This window comes from Lampris incognitus, chromosome 1 (genome assembly GCF_029633865.1).
Source record: "Lampris incognitus isolate fLamInc1 chromosome 1, fLamInc1.hap2, whole genome shotgun sequence".
In the NCBI taxonomy this organism is placed as follows: Eukaryota; Metazoa; Chordata; class Actinopteri; order Lampriformes; family Lampridae; genus Lampris; species Lampris incognitus.
Window position 1 is genome coordinate 129,788,685 of NC_079211.1, and position 16,918 is coordinate 129,805,602.

The following is a 16,918-nucleotide window of genomic DNA, read 5'->3' on the forward strand; positions in this document are numbered from 1 at the left end:
AATGTCTACTGTCAACGAGGTGCTTAACCAGTCACTGAGCATCATGCAGTGCTTAGGCCTGAGGAACATTGTCTGTGTCTTTGACCAAGCCCTGTATGCGAAGGCTGTCGAGATCACATGGAAACACCATGACAAGTTCCACGATATCATCGTTAGGCTTGGGGTATTCCACACCATCTGCACACTGCTGGCAATAATAGGAAAGCGTTTCCAAGATGCTGGACTCAAAGACCTCTGCATTGAGTCTGGCATGATTGCAGAAGGCTCAATTGCTGGTGTTATGGATGGCCGCAAGTACAACAGGGCAGTGCGACTACACAAGCTCCTGTATGAGGCTCTCATGCGACTGACCTTGAATGGTTTCCTGTCCTGGTTGGAAGAAACTCACAGGAATGACATGGTTCACCTGAATGAGACACTGAAGACCATTAACAGCCTTGGGAAAGAAGTCTCACAACATGCTTTGAAGGAGGTCCTCGAGAACAGCTCTTGTACACGCATCATGGATCTATTTGAAGTCTACCGTGAGTTCCTTAGAGGTGGAAACGGCAGCCTCTCGAACTTCTGGATGTCCTATTTGGACATGGTTGAAATCTTGTTGGGGCTCATCCGAGCATCCAGAGAGGGAGACTGGATGCTACACTTGGCTAGCATTCGAGCAATGATCCCATGGTGCTTTGCTTATGACAGGATGAATTATGCACGCTACCTCCCCTACTACTACGCCCAGATGTCTGAGCTGCCCATCACACACCCAGATGTGTACACAGAATTCATGGAAGGAGGCTTCTCAGTCCAACTGGGCTCCACCAATCCCTTTGGCCGAATCCCTGTTGACCAAGCTATAGAAGAAACGGTGAACAAAGACACCCAAACAGCTGGAGGGACAAGGGATTCAGCTTGAAGCCAGGAGCTGTGACCAAATATTATCTCACAGCTGAGTATAGAAGCATGTACCTCAGACAGCTGAGAGACCTGACAGGTCAAGGCAGGTGCAAATGGTCTCATCCAGATCTACAGAGTCCAAGGATTAAGAGAGATGAAGCAGATGTCCAGTCTCTCATGGACCTTATGGAGAATAACTGGCTCAATCCTATGTCCCCTGATGAGATTGATTTGGTTAGCCTCTCCACTGGCAACATGGCTCCACCTGATGTGACCATAGATCTCTTGAGAGCTCTTGAGAAAGAAGAAGAGGCCTACCAAGCATTCCAGCAAACAAGGTTAGATGCAGATCCACCACCTGTGAAATTCCACGACAAGATGACCAAGCAAAGTCTGAAAACATTCTCCAATGTCAGCACAAAACAAGCTCATGGAAAGAAAGCACAGGATGTGGTTCTGAAGGCAGATAGAAACCTTTTCAGTCACATGATCCTGGTGGCTGAAAGCAGGAAGGTGAATCTGAAGGATGTCCTTGCCTACCCATTGGGCCCACTACCATGGGCACTGGCAAATGCTGATGGGTCCTTACGAAAAACAAACAAGGCTGCACTTGCCAGAGAGCTTGAAAAGAATGTATCTCCTGCAGAAGACATCCCAATCCCATCTACTTCCATCATTGATGGGATGAGCCTGGTCCAAAAAATGAATGGCAACAACAAACCCTTTGCACAGGTGGCAGAGTCAGCCTTGACCCAGGTCCTCCATGAGGGAGCCCAGAGTGGGAGGATTGATGTTGTTTTTGATGTCTATCACCAGACTTCGATCAAAGATGCTGAACGACTGAACCGGGGTGGAGACATCACTCTCCAGTACAAGAATCTTGCAGGGGGACACCACGTCCAGCAGTGGAAAAAATTTCTGTGCAGTTCCTCCAACAAGACCAGTCTCATCAAGTTTCTGGTGGAAGAGTGGAAACTCCCACGATACAGAGCTATGCTGCATGGCAAGGTGTTGTACATGACCTGTGAGGAAACCTGCTACAAGTTGACAGAAGATGGGTGTGAGGAAGCAGCAGAACTGCACTCCACACATGAAGAAGCTGACACCCGTCTGCTCCTGCATGCATTGCATGCAGCAAATATGGGCTCAAAGTCAGTTATCATCACAGCTGAGGACACTGATGTCACGGTGCTTTGTCTTGGCTTCCAGAAGGACATCACCTGTCCCATCTACCAGAAGTGTGGGACTCAGAACCGCACACGGTTTGTCGACATCACCAAACTGGCAAGTTCACTTGGAGACAGCATCTGTGACAGCCTAATTGGCTTACATGCCTTCACAGGCTGCGACACTGTCAGTGCATTCGCTGGTCGAGGGAAGCTGAATGCCCTGAAGATAGTGAGAAAGCACACTTCCTGCCAAGAGACTTTTAGTCAACTGGGACAGACATGGAATGTGAGTGATGAGCTGTTCCAGAAAATTGAGCAGTTCACCTGTCGGATGTATGTTGCTAATAGCAGCACTGCTGAGGTGAACAAACTGCGTTACCAGCTCTTCTGCACCAAAAGGGGAGAGGTTGAGTCCAGCCAGCTGCCACCATGTAGAGACTGTCTCTTTATGCATGTTCAACGAGCCAACTATCAGGCAGCAATATGGAAGTGCTGTCTGCAGGCTAACCCTGTGGTGCCAAGTCCTACTGAGTATGGATGGACAGACGATGAAGGCAAGCTGGCCATTTACTGGATGCGCTCCCCACCTGCACCAGATGTGGTCTTGGAAATGCTAACATGCAAGTGTGTGCATTCATGCAAAATGCCAAGCTGCATGTGCCTGTCAAATGGACTTCCATGCACAGACATGTGCAGGTTACAGACCTGCAGTAACCAAAAACAGCAGGATGGTCCAGAAATGGACTTTGAACTTGGGGAGTCAGATGATGAGAGAAACGAGCAGTTTGATGAATGACAGTGTGATGATTCTGATCGTATTACTGTGGTAGTAGTCTATTGATGCACAGGATGTTGATTCTGGACTTGGTTACCCAGAGCTTGATAACAATAATGTAACCATATTCACATATACCCATTACCCTACCCATTACCATTACATACACTCACTGGCCACTTTATTAGGTACACCTTGCTAGTACCGGGTTGGACCCCCTTTTGCCTTCAGAACTGCCTTAATCCTTCGTGGCATAGATTCAACAAGGTACTGGAAACATTCCTCAGAGAGTTTGGTCCATATTGACATGATAGCATCACGCAGTTGCTGCAGATTTGTCGGCTGCACATCCATGATGCGAATCTCCCGGTCCACCACATCCCAAAGGTGCTCTATTGGATTGAGATCTGGTGACTGTGGAGGCCATTTGAGTACAGTGAACTCATTGTCATGTTCAAGAAACCAGTCTGAGATGATTCGGGCTTTATGACATGGCGTGTTATCCTGCTGGAAGTAGCCATCAGAAGATGGGAACACTGTGGTCATAAAGGGATGGACATGGTCAGCAACAATACTCAGGTAGGCTGTGGCGTTGACACGATGCTCAGTTGGTACTAAGGGGCCCAAAGTGTGCCAAGAAAATATCCTCCACACCATTACACCACCACCACCAGCCTGAACCGTTGATACAAGGCAGGATGGATCCATGCTTTCATGTTGGTGACGCCAAATTCTGACCCTACCATCTGAATGTCGCAGCAGAAATCAAGACTCATCAGACCAGGCAACGTTTTTCCAATCTTCTATTGTCCAATTTTGGTGAGCCTGTGCGAATTGTAGCCTCAGTTTCCTGTTCTTAGCTGACAGGAGTGGCACCCGGTGTGGTCTTCTGCTGCTGTAGCCCATTTGCCTCAAGGTTCGACGTGTTGTGCGTTCAGAGATGCTCTTCTGCATACCTCGGTTGTAATGAGTGGTTATTTGAGTTACTGTTGCCTTTCTGTCAGCTCGAACCAGTCTGGCCATTCTCCTCTGACCTCTGGCATCAACAAGGCATTTTCGCCCACAGAACTGCCACTCACTGGATATTTTCTCTTTTTCAGACCATTCTCTGTAAACCCTAGAGATGGTTGTGCATGAAAATCCCAGTAGATCAGCAGTTTCTGAAATACTCAGACCAGCCCGTCTGGCACCAACAACCATGCCACGTTCAAAGTCACTTAAATCACCTTTCTTCCCCATTCTGATGCTTGGTTTGAACTGCAGCAGATCGTCTTGACCATGTCTACATGTTTAAATGCATTGAGTTGCTGCCATGTGATTGGCTGATTAGAAATTTGCGTTAACGAGCAGTTGGACAGGTGTGCCTAATAAAGTGGCCGGTGAGTGTATACCCACTAATGATATGGGATTACATGTATCATTGACTAAGTATATGTAAATGTCAATGTTGTTTAAAATATTAAAATAGTTCATTACCTCACTATGGTATTGCTTTTTATCATGTATTTTGATTGTGTATTTAAACAAATGTATAGAGACCAGTTTGTGACCTAACTGGCTTTGGTCTAGTTCTCATTTAAGGCTCACAATCACCTCACACAATGAAATAGTATGGGTATATTATACATTTTCTGAATCTTTACAGTCCTGTGAGTATTCCAGTTTTTGTGTTTTGTGTCCCTGATATTCCTAGATGCCACAGGGCTAAAAGAAAGTATATAGTTTAGGCGAAAATTGCAGAAAGATGTGTGTTATTGACGGGTTGAAGAGCTCAAGTGACCTCTATATTTGTGAGAAATATCCACAACAGGGCTTGAATGAAAGCTAAGAAGGTCCCCTTTAAAATGATACCAAAGACAATATTATAGAACATTGAAAAATGTCCTGACCATGAGGCTAAACCAGGATATGCACCAGCGTCTAAAATGCAATTTAGTTTAGCGGGTGGTTAACTTCATGAGCTGATAACTGTGATACAGCTGCCACTCAGGAATGGTTATCATACCAAAATATCATCTACAGACATGGATCCTTTCAAAAATTATAAGTAAGTTTTGCCACCTTGAGTGTACCGAAATATCGTCTGGCCCATGGACTACATCCTCTGTGTAAATGCATTGAGAGGGTGGTTGCAGGGGAGCTTACCACCATGGTGGGCAAGAGTTTGGACCCACTCAAGTTTGCCTACAAGGTGAAACAGGGAGTTGAGGATGCCAGCCAAACTCCTCTGGATACGGTGGCAAGGCAACTTGACTCACCAACCTGATATGTCAGGATTTTATTCATGGACTTTTCATCTGCTTTTAATTCAGTAAACACAAATGCACTTCCACACTGCTTCCAAGGACTACAAGTTAATACAACACTGGTTTTATGGGTTAAGGATTTTTTAAAGGACAGACCCCAACATATGAGAGTGAACGGTTTTAAATCCAGAAACTTTGTTTTAAATACTGGTGTCCCACAGGGCTGTGTCTTGTCACCCACCCTCTTCTCCGTGTACACAAATGAAATCACCTGTAATTGCAACGGACTGTCACTTTTTAAATATGCTGACAACATGGCCTTGGTGGTCTGCCTGACACATGAGCAGCGCCCCTTTTCCACATACAGGCAGTATATGGACACCGTGGCCCTCTGCTTCTAGGAGAGCTCTCTGGAACTGAACATCAGTAAGACTAAACAGCTGTGTTGCGGGGGGGTGCCGGGTACCTGACACCCCACACCCTCAGGCTGGATGGGCACATGGGGAAACAGGTTGAGATCTTTAAGCACCTGGGCACAGAAATCAACCACCAACTTTCCTTCACACAACATTCAGATGGGATCTACAATAAGGCCCAAAAGCGCATATTTCTCCCGAGGAGGCTGAAATGTTTTTATGTCAGACAGGACATTTTAACGGTAGTATACCGGTCACTCATGGAATCAGTCCTCACATTCAACATCGCAACCTGGTGCAACTTTCTCACAGAGAAAAGCAAGAAAAAAATCTCGAGAACCATCGAGCATGTTACCAAAATCACCGGCACCTCTCAAACCCAACTGACAGACCTTTACAGTGACACAGTAAAAACAAAGGCGGACTCCATCACTAAGGACCCTTCACAGCCTTTTCATCACTCCTTTCAGTTACTCCCATCATTTAGACACTTCAGAGCACCTCTGGCTAAAAAGAGAACTTACAAAAACTCTTTCATTCCCACTGCAGTGTCCATTTTAAACAAGACCAAATAGACTGTCATTACCTTTTAATGCAGCTTTGCACGCATGCTCATATTTATGGAATGTTTTGAGTTTTAATGCAATTTTATGCGAGTCTTTCATAGGTGTATGTTTTTATGTTGTTTGCGAGCCCTTAACCTATGACAATTTTCTATCATCACATGATAGACAAAGTTTTTTGAATCTTTGAAAGATCAGTTGAATTTCAGTTGGCTGAGTTTTTAGATGTACAGTATTTACACTATGGAGATGAATAGATAGCAATGCTGTAAGATCGTTTGCTAGCTACTGCTAGAATCTATTACAACCCAGCCTAACATGATGTGAGTTGAGCGGGCTATTTTTTTTAATTGTTTTCAGTACTTTTGGCTAATTTTTTACTAATCAGCTCCATGCGACTGCGAACACGGCGAGCGATGTTTTGCTTGATTGAGAAATCCCTTGCTCTGACTCTATTTGAGTGAAGTTTCACTGTCATGTTCCAGTAGAAATGACAGGAGAAACAAAGTTAATTTCCACTCTTATTTATAATTGATTCCCATTTTTGTGAATCTGTGACACTCCGATCCTGTCTGGACACTTTGACAAGTGAAATCGCCAGGCCACCTACTTGCATTATGTTAGGATCTGGTGTGAGCTGGCTGCAGTAGCTACAAACGGAATGACAACTTTGTCCCTTTTTTTTTTTGCTTGTCAATCAAAATTTGAATGGGAGGGTGTTGTCGTGCCCACTGTTCAAACAGCGTTTTTGGCACTTACTTGAAAACTGGGTAGTATATAGAACTTACTTAAAGAAGAAATTAATTCTTACTGGAATTTAGGGAAAATAGATTAGTTGCCATCAGGAAGTATCACCACATCACTGTTGGGAATCAGGAACACTTTGTCATTTCACTTCATGCACTTGTGTACATGAAATGAAATGAAATGCCGTTTCCCCCCAGCCCACAGCAGTACAATACAAAGACAAAAACGCATCCAAAAACTGTAAGAACACACATATCCAAACTAACACATATATCAAAACTAAGCAAAAAATAACTGTCCAAGGGAATGAACACCAGCCAGGATGAATGTCGGAACCGCTAGTCTGCATGGGCTAGCAGCCAGCCCAGACCGCCCCGCTCTCCCAGCCGATCCAGCGCCAGCTCTCCCAGCCAGACACCCTCGACACACCTCCCCGCACTCCTCACAACGACTTCAAAATGCTACAGTCATCGCCAGGTGAGGTCGTCATCAGACCACCCTCAGTGTTATCAGATTTGCCGGTCTGCATGGGCCAGCAGCCAGCCTAGCCTGCCCCGCTCTCCCAGCCGATCCCAGCCATCAAACGAAGACAAAACTTAGATGCGGAGGTGGACAAAGACACTGCATGGATGGTACTGGGTGAGGCCGCAGTAAATGCGAATTTGCGCCGCTAAGTAGAGTTTATCATATCCTAAGCTGCTAGATGAGACCTTCAACAACCTGTGTACAACTTGGCTAGTCCAGTGTTTCCCCTGGACTTTTTTTTCCTTCTCAGGCCAGATGGTAGACTGACCCAAAGTCAGGGGGAGGTGCTGGACTGAATGAATTGTCACAGACAAATGTAGTGTTTACAGTTTTGGTCATAGATGTGCAGGGAGGTGGTTGTTTTTATCAAATGGTGCATTTAAGCTGAAATAAAGTATTTGTCACAAATACAATTTTAGAAATATCAATATGCTATAGTAAGAAAATATTACGGTACCTGCACTAGACTTGAGTGGTGTCAAAATGTTGACAATATATTTAATAATCTTAATGATTCACAATATTAGCATAGCTATAGGAGTTCAGTTGAAAACTTGCTTCAACTTTATACAACTGGCTTCTATTTAGCAGTACTACAATGGCATGCACTAAATTCGAGTTTTCATATGCTTTACTATGCGCCTTTATTAATTATACTTGATATTATTCTCAACCAAGTTACAATAAAGCAGTGAGCCTGCATCATGCTTTTTTGAAAATGAAGGTGATTTTGAGTCTGATGGACCCTGAGAACAGGATAAGCGGTTTGGATAAGGGAATGGGTGGATGGAATAATTACACAGTAATACAAAACACATGCCTCAGAACACGTTAGCCTATTAACACTGCTCATCAGTAGAAACAAATCAACCAAGATTGATAATTCTACTTTTTAATTAAAAAAAAAATCTCATTAAACGTGTATAGCCAACCTTAGGCTTTAACCTTATCTACACTGGACCCAAGTTGTGTTATAATAAACTAATGGATGCTTGGACTGGAAGGGATCAAAATAAAAAGACTAAACTATACCAATAAGACCAACATAAATGCTAGACAGTCTAAATGATCACAGATTTTATCTCTGTGTGTTCTTATGTGTTTTTGGCCAAAAATGAGAATGCCCCACTTTCTCTGGTTTCAACAGGGTGCCATATAGCCCCAACCTTTTCAGCTGTGCTGAAAACACGCTCCAATGCAATACTACTGGCGGACATGTAGAACTACATCCTATCAGGTTTTGCCATCATACAGAATGATTTCTTCATTTTAACGGAGCATGCAATATATGGCTCACTATGGGTTGAGTTGAAGGACTGCTACTTGACAGTGGCAATGGGAGCGTTGTGAACGCTGCTAAGTGGTGCTTCATTAAGTGGGGACATAGGTTACTTTTGTTTCTTGCTATTGTTCTGACTTTATTCTCACAAAGTCTGTATATGGCCTCATCTATATTGGTGGCTGTCCTTTCTCATTTGGTATGAAACCCAAGAAATTCCAAATAGACACAGGATTTGCCATCTTTCCATTACAAAAAATACAAACAAATTGAGTCCAACATGGCTTCTCCAAACCTTTGGATACATATGTTTGGAAAAAAACGGCTGTGCTAATCCAATCTTTATTGTCTTATTATTGGGGCAGATTGGCAACTATTATTGTGTCTTCTCAATACAGTGATGAACAATATTATTCTTCTATAAGAAGTAATGAGAGTAATAAGAGTTGTGGCTGGTGGGGTCAGGGATGAACACTGCTGATTCAGTCTAGTTTGGTTCTCCCAGTATTAGATGGCTCTATACTTTTAGAGGCACTGCCGACCTCCTCTGTTCCTCTAGTAGCTTTTTACTTGAAGTTTGTATGAAAAACGAAGATATTTTTGATTACTTTGATTCACTACTTGTGTATTTCTATTACCATTGTTAACATCACAAATAATTGATCCGTTTAATCATATAGGGGTTTTATTTATTGACCCCCCCCCCCATTTCCGTTGGTGGGGAAGGTAGGTTACCTTAGCAGGGTGGCCTGTTCTGCCTTGTTAGTGGTAAGAGAAACACTGCTACTCTCACTCTGTGCTCAGAGTGGCAGACAGTAGGCCATTCAGCCAAGAGTGAAGGAGGGACTCCGATTTGCAGGTGCAGGGACTCACGACTCCTCTACCAAGAGTAGAGGAGGAAGGAGCAGCTGTGACAGGGAGGTGCGGAAATTCTTACATCCGGGAGAGACAGACACATACATTCATCTCAGACTAGCCTGGAAGATCTAGCCAAACACCATCACGCCAATGCAAAATGTTTTATGAATTGTTCTTTGCAAGTATCTGGTATTCAAAAACAATCACTGTAATGCGACCCAACTTCAACATATGTCTCATGGCTCCTTTTACCTTCTCTACAGGTTACTGGCTACAGGACACAGCCGATAATGCACTGTGTCTTCTCTGCAGCCCCACCCACTTCCTGCCTGTAGAGGAAGCGGCTGTGCCAGCATGTCCTCTCATCCCCAGTCTGTGCCGCAGGGCCGGAGGTCTGTCGACACACGCCATCTGCCAAACCCTGCCACTCTGCCACTGCAGCTGCAACGGGCACACACGGTAAGAGACCTGGCATACACTAGGTTTAATATTGCCATTTGTAGTGCCTTGCTTTTCTGACTTGAAAAGCAAAAAACTCCTTAAAGGTTGCTGTGGCAGGAATTCTGCCTCTTCCTGCTTGATACATATTTCACCACTGGTGAAGGCTGACCCCAGGGGCCCCTGCTGGTGTTTTTCAAGAGGGATCAATCCTGGGTTAGTGTTGTGCACACAGATCTCCTCCCTCTTTAGATGTTTGAGTTGAAAGTTCATGTTGTTGTTGTGGAGTCATATCAGGGGCCTGCCCATTGTCTCGACCTACCTCTCCCAATTATCCAGTGTCTTTTTCCTGAGCATTAGAGTGAAAGCTTAAATGGTTTCCCAGAAGAAGGCTCTAGCCTGTCTTGAAGCTCGTTTGGTGACCTCTTGTGTTTGTAAGGGACTCTCTTCTGTGAAGGAAAATACAAGATTTATACTCTAGTACAGGGCTATTCAAATTTGCTGGCAAGTTGACCTTACAGCAGAATGCACGTGGTAGGCAAGCCAGGCAGTTAAGGCTATACCTTTTCTTAACAAAAAAGTAACAGGCAACCCATAGCATTAAAATACTTTATTCCCCAAGTTTATATGAAACAAGCCATATATCTGCTTATTTCTTTCTTAATGTTGTTATTTGGAAAAATCAATTTACATAGTCTAGTCCATAACATACACTTAAATGGGTAAGGCTCAAGTCTTTCAAGCCCCCTTACAATATATATAAGTGCAGCAAAAATTTAAATAGATTTAAATAACCAAAAACCATACATTAAGCTCTTTTCAAAATGGTAGTATTATACTTAGAAATTTCTGGTCTGTCTTAAGGGAAGGGTTCACCCCCAAAATCAAAATTGTCATTATCTACTCTCCTTCATGCCAGTAGAAATGCTGACTGTGAGTGGCACCTGAGTAGATAATGACAGAATTCTCATTTTGGGGGGAACTATCATCTAAAATATGTTCAAATAAAGTAACATCTTTTTCTTCCATCAACATTGTTTACAAAATTAGACAAGGCCTAATGTTTGAAGTAGTCATTATAACAAAAGAAAAAAAAAATACTGCCAGAAAAATATTAACTGATTACTTGATTTATAAAAACCTAAATTAACACACCTGGAGGAGATGGTGAATTTTCAGACCCTTCTCCCCCTGTTTTGTTGACTCAACACCACGGTATAGTAATGTAAGTACCTCTTAATCAAAACATATGTCAAGCCCTGAACTAGAGCAGGACCCAGAATGCAAACACACTCGAGGATAGGGCAAAAATGAAGTCCTTTATTCAGCAGAAGGTTCAGTATACAGAGGTCAATCAGCTCAGTAAAGGTATGCAAAAACGACAGGCAAAAGGCAAAGTCCAAAAACACTCAGGTCTGATCTAGAACACTCACGGGGAAAACACAAGGGAAAAAATGCTGGAACGCTGTGAAGCAAGGATCAAGATGAACTGGTACAGAAGACAGGGAGCACACAGACTAAATACACTAGGGAGAGAGATAATTAGACACAGGTGCAACACATAAGGTTGGGACAGGTAATCACACGAGGAAACACAGGAGGGCAGAAAGTGAAGGTAACTGCAACGAGAGATAAGGTGAATATCAAAATAAAACAGGAAGCATGTGACAAGGAAACGAGGAGACAAAAACAATAACTACGCTAAGATGGACTGTGACAGTAACCCCCCCCCCAATGGCCGGCACCTGACGGCCCAGGATCATCCGGATGAGAAAGGTTGAAGTCCCGGATGAGGTGAGGGCCCATAATGTTGCTGAAGGAAACCCAGGAACGTTCCTCTGGACGGTAACCCTCCCAGTCCACCAGGTATTGGTGGCCCCGACCCCGGCGTCGGACCGCCAGCAGCTTGCGTACTGAGAAGACTGGGCCACCATCGATGAACCGGCCGAGAACTAGGGAGCTCTCTTTAACTGGCTTGACTTGGCTGATGTGGAAGGTGGGATGAACCCTCATGGACCTAGGCAGTTTGAATTTCACAGCAACAGGATTAATAACTTTGGAAATGGGGAATGGACCAGCAAACCTGGGAGCCAGTTTCTTGGATTCCACCCGCAGGGGAAGGTCCTTGGTGGAGAGCCACACTCTCTGTCCACTGGTGTAGGAGGGAGCCGGGGTGCGCTGCCGATCCGCTGCTCTCTTATACCATTCAGAGTTGTGAAGAAGAGTGCGTAGAGCCCGGTCCCAGGTGCATCGACATTGGTGGACCATGGCCAAAGCAGATGGAACGCTAACCTCCTGCTCGAGAGCTGGGAATAGGGGCAGCTGATAACCATGCACACAATGGAACAGAGAGAGGCCAGAGGAAGCACAGGGGAGGGTGTTGTGTGCATACTCGACCGAGGTGAGTTGTTTAGTCCATGTGTTGGGGTTCTGGGAGGCCAAACAGCACAGGGAAGTCTCCAACTCCTGGTTTGGCTTCTCCGTCTGGCCGTTGGTCAGGGGATGATGACCAGACGAGAGGCTGACTGACGCTCTGATGAGGGTGCAGAAAGCCTTCCAAAACTGTGCCACGAACCGCAGGCCCCGATCCGACACCACATCCTTGGCGAAAACACATTATGTAACATAATCTCGGCCGTTTCCTTGGCCGAGGGCAGCTTGGGTAGGGGAATAAAGTGAACCATCTTGGAGAATCTGTTGACCACTGTGAGTATGGTGGCGTTACCTTCTGAGGGGGGAAGTCCAGTGACAAAGTACACAGAGATGTCGGACCAGGGCCGGTGGGGCACAGGAAGAGGGTGGAGTAGACCAGGGGCTGGGTGATGGGAAACTTTGTTGTGGGCACAACGGGACAAGCTGCCACATTCTCAGACACCTCCTTGTCCATTGCTGGCCACCAAAACCGCTGACGGATGACAAACATTGTTCGCGAGACTCCAGGGTGGCAGGAGATCTGAGAGGCGTGAGCCCAGTGGATGACCTGAGAATGGAGGGCAGTGGAAACAAACAACTGGTTTGGCAGGCAGCCGGCCGGAATGACACAGTTAGTGTTTACTTCATCAACTTTCTTTTCAATATCCCATTTAAAAGAGCCCACAACACAGGAGGAGGGAAGGATAGGTGATGGATCTTTAAACAGATTTTCAGAGTGAAACAGGCGTGATAAGGCATCAGGTTTGGTGTTTTTAGAGCCAGGTCTGTAGGACAGAGTAAAGTGGAAACGATTGAAAAATAGAGCCCACATTGCTTGACGAGAGTTTAGTCTCTTGGATGATCTGATGTATTCCAAATTTCCATGGTCGGTCCAGACCAGGAATGGTTGTGAGGCTCCTTCTAACCAGTGTCTCCACTCTTCTAAAGCCACTTTATGGCCAGCAGCTCACAGTTGCACATGTTGTAGTTCCTCTCTGTTGAGGACAGGGCACAGGGATGCAATTTATTGTCCGTAACTGACCTTTGGGAAAGCACTGCCCCCAACCTGACATCAGAAGCGTGTACCTCAACCACAAACTGACGGCTGGGGTCAGGTTGTATGAGGACAGGAGCTGAGGAGAAACAAGTCTTTAGTTTTTTTAAAAGCTGCATCGGCTTGAGGGGACCACTGGAACGTCGACTGAGGAGAGGTTAGTGCATGCAGAGGGGAAGCAACAGAGCTGAAGTTGCGAATGAACTTTCTGTAAAAGTTAGCGAACCCCAGAAAGCGTTGCACATCCTTGCGATTGGAAGGAGTAGGCCAATTAACTACAGCACTAACCTTTTCAGAGTCCATTTCAATTTTTCCTCAGCCACCACGAAACCCAGGAAAGACAGAGGATCCATGAAACTCAAATGTTTCGGCTTTTACGTACAGATGGTGCTGAAGGAAGTGCTGGAAGACCTTGCGAACATGCTGGACATGATTTTGTTCATCAGGGGAAAAAAATCAAGGTATCATCCAAGTGCACAAACACAAAAACATTCAACATGTCTCGAAGAACGTCGTTCACTAGGGACTGAAAGACTGCTTGGGATTGGTGAGCCCCGAAGGACATAACCATAGTGTCCGCTGGGAGTGTTGAAAGCCGTTTTCCATTCACCCCCCCCCCCCATCCTATCCAGATGGTAAGCATTTCTTAGATCTAATTTGGAGAACACTTGAGCACCATGTAACAGTTCAAAAGTAGAGGAAATCAAAGGGAGGGGGTACCTGTTGCGGACAGTAATTTCATTCAATCTCCGTTAGTCAGTGCAGGGTCTGAGGGACTTGCTCTTCTTCTCCATGAAGAAAAATCCAGCTCCCGCTGGAGAGGAGGATGGACAGATGATGTCTGCTGCCAACAACTTCTCCACATATTTTTTCACTGCCTGCATTTCCAGACCTGATGGCGAGTAGAGTCGTCCCTTGGGGGGCGAAGTCCCCGGCAGCAAGTCTATGGTGCAATCATAGGGTTGATGAGGGGGAAGAGAAGTAGCCTTGGTCTTACTGAAGACCTCTCGGAGGTCGTGGTAACAATCTGGAACCACAGAAAGGTCCTGGGTCTCAGAGTCTGTAGGGGTAGACTGAAGAGTAGGGGCGGCACAAGAGGACAGTGGTAGAGAGGGTGACACACTTTTGAGACAGTTAGTAGCACAAAAATTCCCCCAGGAGAGGACCTGACCAGTACACCAGTCTATATGGGGATTGTGTTGTGACAGCCAGGGGAAGCTTAGGTTGAGTGGGTGTTGAGGAGTGTTGAAAACGTGAAAACTGATCCTTTCAGTGTGTGAATCAGGAAAAGACAGTGTAATAGATTGGGTGCGGTATGTCACCTTGCGAAAATTCTTCCATCAATGGCGCTGGCTTCGAGTGGTTGTTGAATACGGAAAAGCTTGAGAGCTAACTGTTGTGCTAATTGATAGTTCATGAGGTTGGCATCTGAACCTGAATCAATCAAGACAGTTTGTTCAGTGGAATTTGAAGGGGTGGGACAGAGTAACTTTAGACTAAATGAGAGGGGCGGGAAACAGTCTGAATTCTGCTCGAGAGAGCTCTCACCTTAACTGGGGCTCTTTCTCTCAGCTGACAGGGGTCAATGAAATGCCCCAAGAGCTCGCAGTACAGGAACGTCTGCATGGGTTCCTCTGGAACAGACAAGTGTGCTGTAGGATGCTCAGGTGAATTACGCCTCCATGAAGAAGAGGATCGAATACTCGGGAGCCTCTGCTGGTGAGGCAGCGAACAGCGGGAGCGAGACCATCCTCTTTCTCTGTCTAGCAGTCTTTCATCAATCTTGGTACACAGGGCGATGAGAGAATCCAGGTCAGCAGGTAAGTTGAGGGGAGCCAGATGGTCTTTGAGGGGCTCAGATAACCCATCAAGGAAGGCGTCAAAAAGAGCCGACTGATTCCAGTTGCTCTCGGCTGCCAGTCTGCGGAATTCTATGGCGTAGTCCGAAACTCGCTGACGGCTCTGACGAAGCCTCACCAGAGCCCTGGCTGCCTCTTGACCCGGTGCTGTCTGCTGGAAAATCTGGGTAAAGGCTTTGGAAAGGGCAGACAGGGAATTGCAGATGGGGGACTTACGACTGCACTTGGCTGTAGCCCAAGCCTTGGCTCAGCCGGTCAGGTGAGAGATGAGGTCGGCGATCTTGGACCGTTCAGTGGGGAAGGCTGCTGACTGAAACTTGAAGTGCAGATCGCACTGGGAGAGGAAAGCTCTGCAATCACCGGAGTCTCCGGAGAAATGTTCAGTTCGGGACAGAATGAGAGGGACTGAGGCTGAAGTAGGTGGAGTGACGCTGACTGTCGGACCCAGAAGCATGGAGGGAACCGGCTCTGGACCCGCTAGCAGAATCTGCAGCATCTGCATTTGCTCAACCAGGAAGTTCAGTTGTGCACCGAATGCCATCATGGTAGAATCTTGTCGGTTGGTCAGTTCTCTTATGTAGTGGCAAAGATGGCTGATCTGTTCATCTTGTGACTGGATCTTGAGGCTGAGTTCCTGAAGCATGGAGCGTGCAGAGTCCGTGTCTGCTGGGTCCATGTCTGGCCCAGAATGTAAACACACTCGAGGATAGGGCAAAAATGAAGTCCTTTATTCAGCAGAGGGTTTGGTACATAGAGGTCAATCAGCTCAGCAAAGGTATCGAAAAATGACAGGCAAAAGGCAAGGTCCAAAAACATTCAGCTCTGATCTAGAACACTCACGAGGAAAACAACAAGGGAAAAAAATGCTGGAATGCTGTCACACAAGGATCAAGATGAACTGGCACAGAAGACAAGGGAGCACACAGACTAAATACATTAGGGAGGGAGACAATTGGACACGGGTGCAGCACATTTGGGCGGGGCAGGTAATCGCATACGTGGGAAACACAGGAGGGCAGGAAGTGAAGGTAACTGCAACGAGAGACAAGGTGAGTATCAAAATAAAACAGGAAGCGTGAGACAAGGAAACGAGGAGACAAAAACAATAACTAAACTAAGATGGACTGTGACAACGTGTACGTTTACAATTTAAAATTTGACTTGCTTCTGTCAGTGAAAAACAATGTACTATCTTGACTGAGCTTTTCAACAAAATTTTCAATATAAGAAGGTACATTCCTGAGAAATTCTTCTGTAGCTTGTCATTGTTTATGGAGCATCCAGCATTTGTTGTTTATTCTAAAGATATGTTTTCCATGACATTTGTACCCTTTATTGGACAGCACAGTAAAGAGAGACAGAAAACACAGGGTGAAAAGGGTAGGAGATGACATAGGTCCTGTTTGTATCTAGGGCACTGCTCAGACCTGAGCCTTACATGTTTGTGCCTTTCTGGCTTAACCACCTGATAACCCCATCCAGTGCTTGTCTTATCTACATTCATTTGAGAGAAGCAGTGGTAAGGTCTAGAAATGCCAGGCCTTCCTTACAAGCAGCCATTATCCATATTACAGTATTGTTCTGAAATAGTCATTTGCCTGTAATTAGTTTTAATTGTTTATTCTTGCTTACTAGATCATTGGAATTTGGTGGCCATTCATATTTTGAATACTGTGCTGGAGAGTAAAAGAC

The 16,918-nt window shown here is 45.4% G+C and overlaps 1 protein-coding gene across 1 annotated transcript in view; it reads left to right on the forward strand.

The window, feature by feature from the left end:
- The window catches only part of ncor2 (nuclear receptor corepressor 2), a 155,028-nt gene that overhangs the window by 32,643 nt on the left and 105,467 nt on the right, over positions 1 to 16,918 (forward strand). Inside the window, exon 2 of the mRNA XM_056294019.1 lies at positions 9,727 to 9,922. Within this exon, the coding sequence (XP_056149994.1) occupies positions 9,818 to 9,922 (105 nt within the window). The 5' untranslated portion in view covers positions 9,727 to 9,817. The remainder of the gene's footprint in view (positions 1 to 9,726; positions 9,923 to 16,918) is intronic.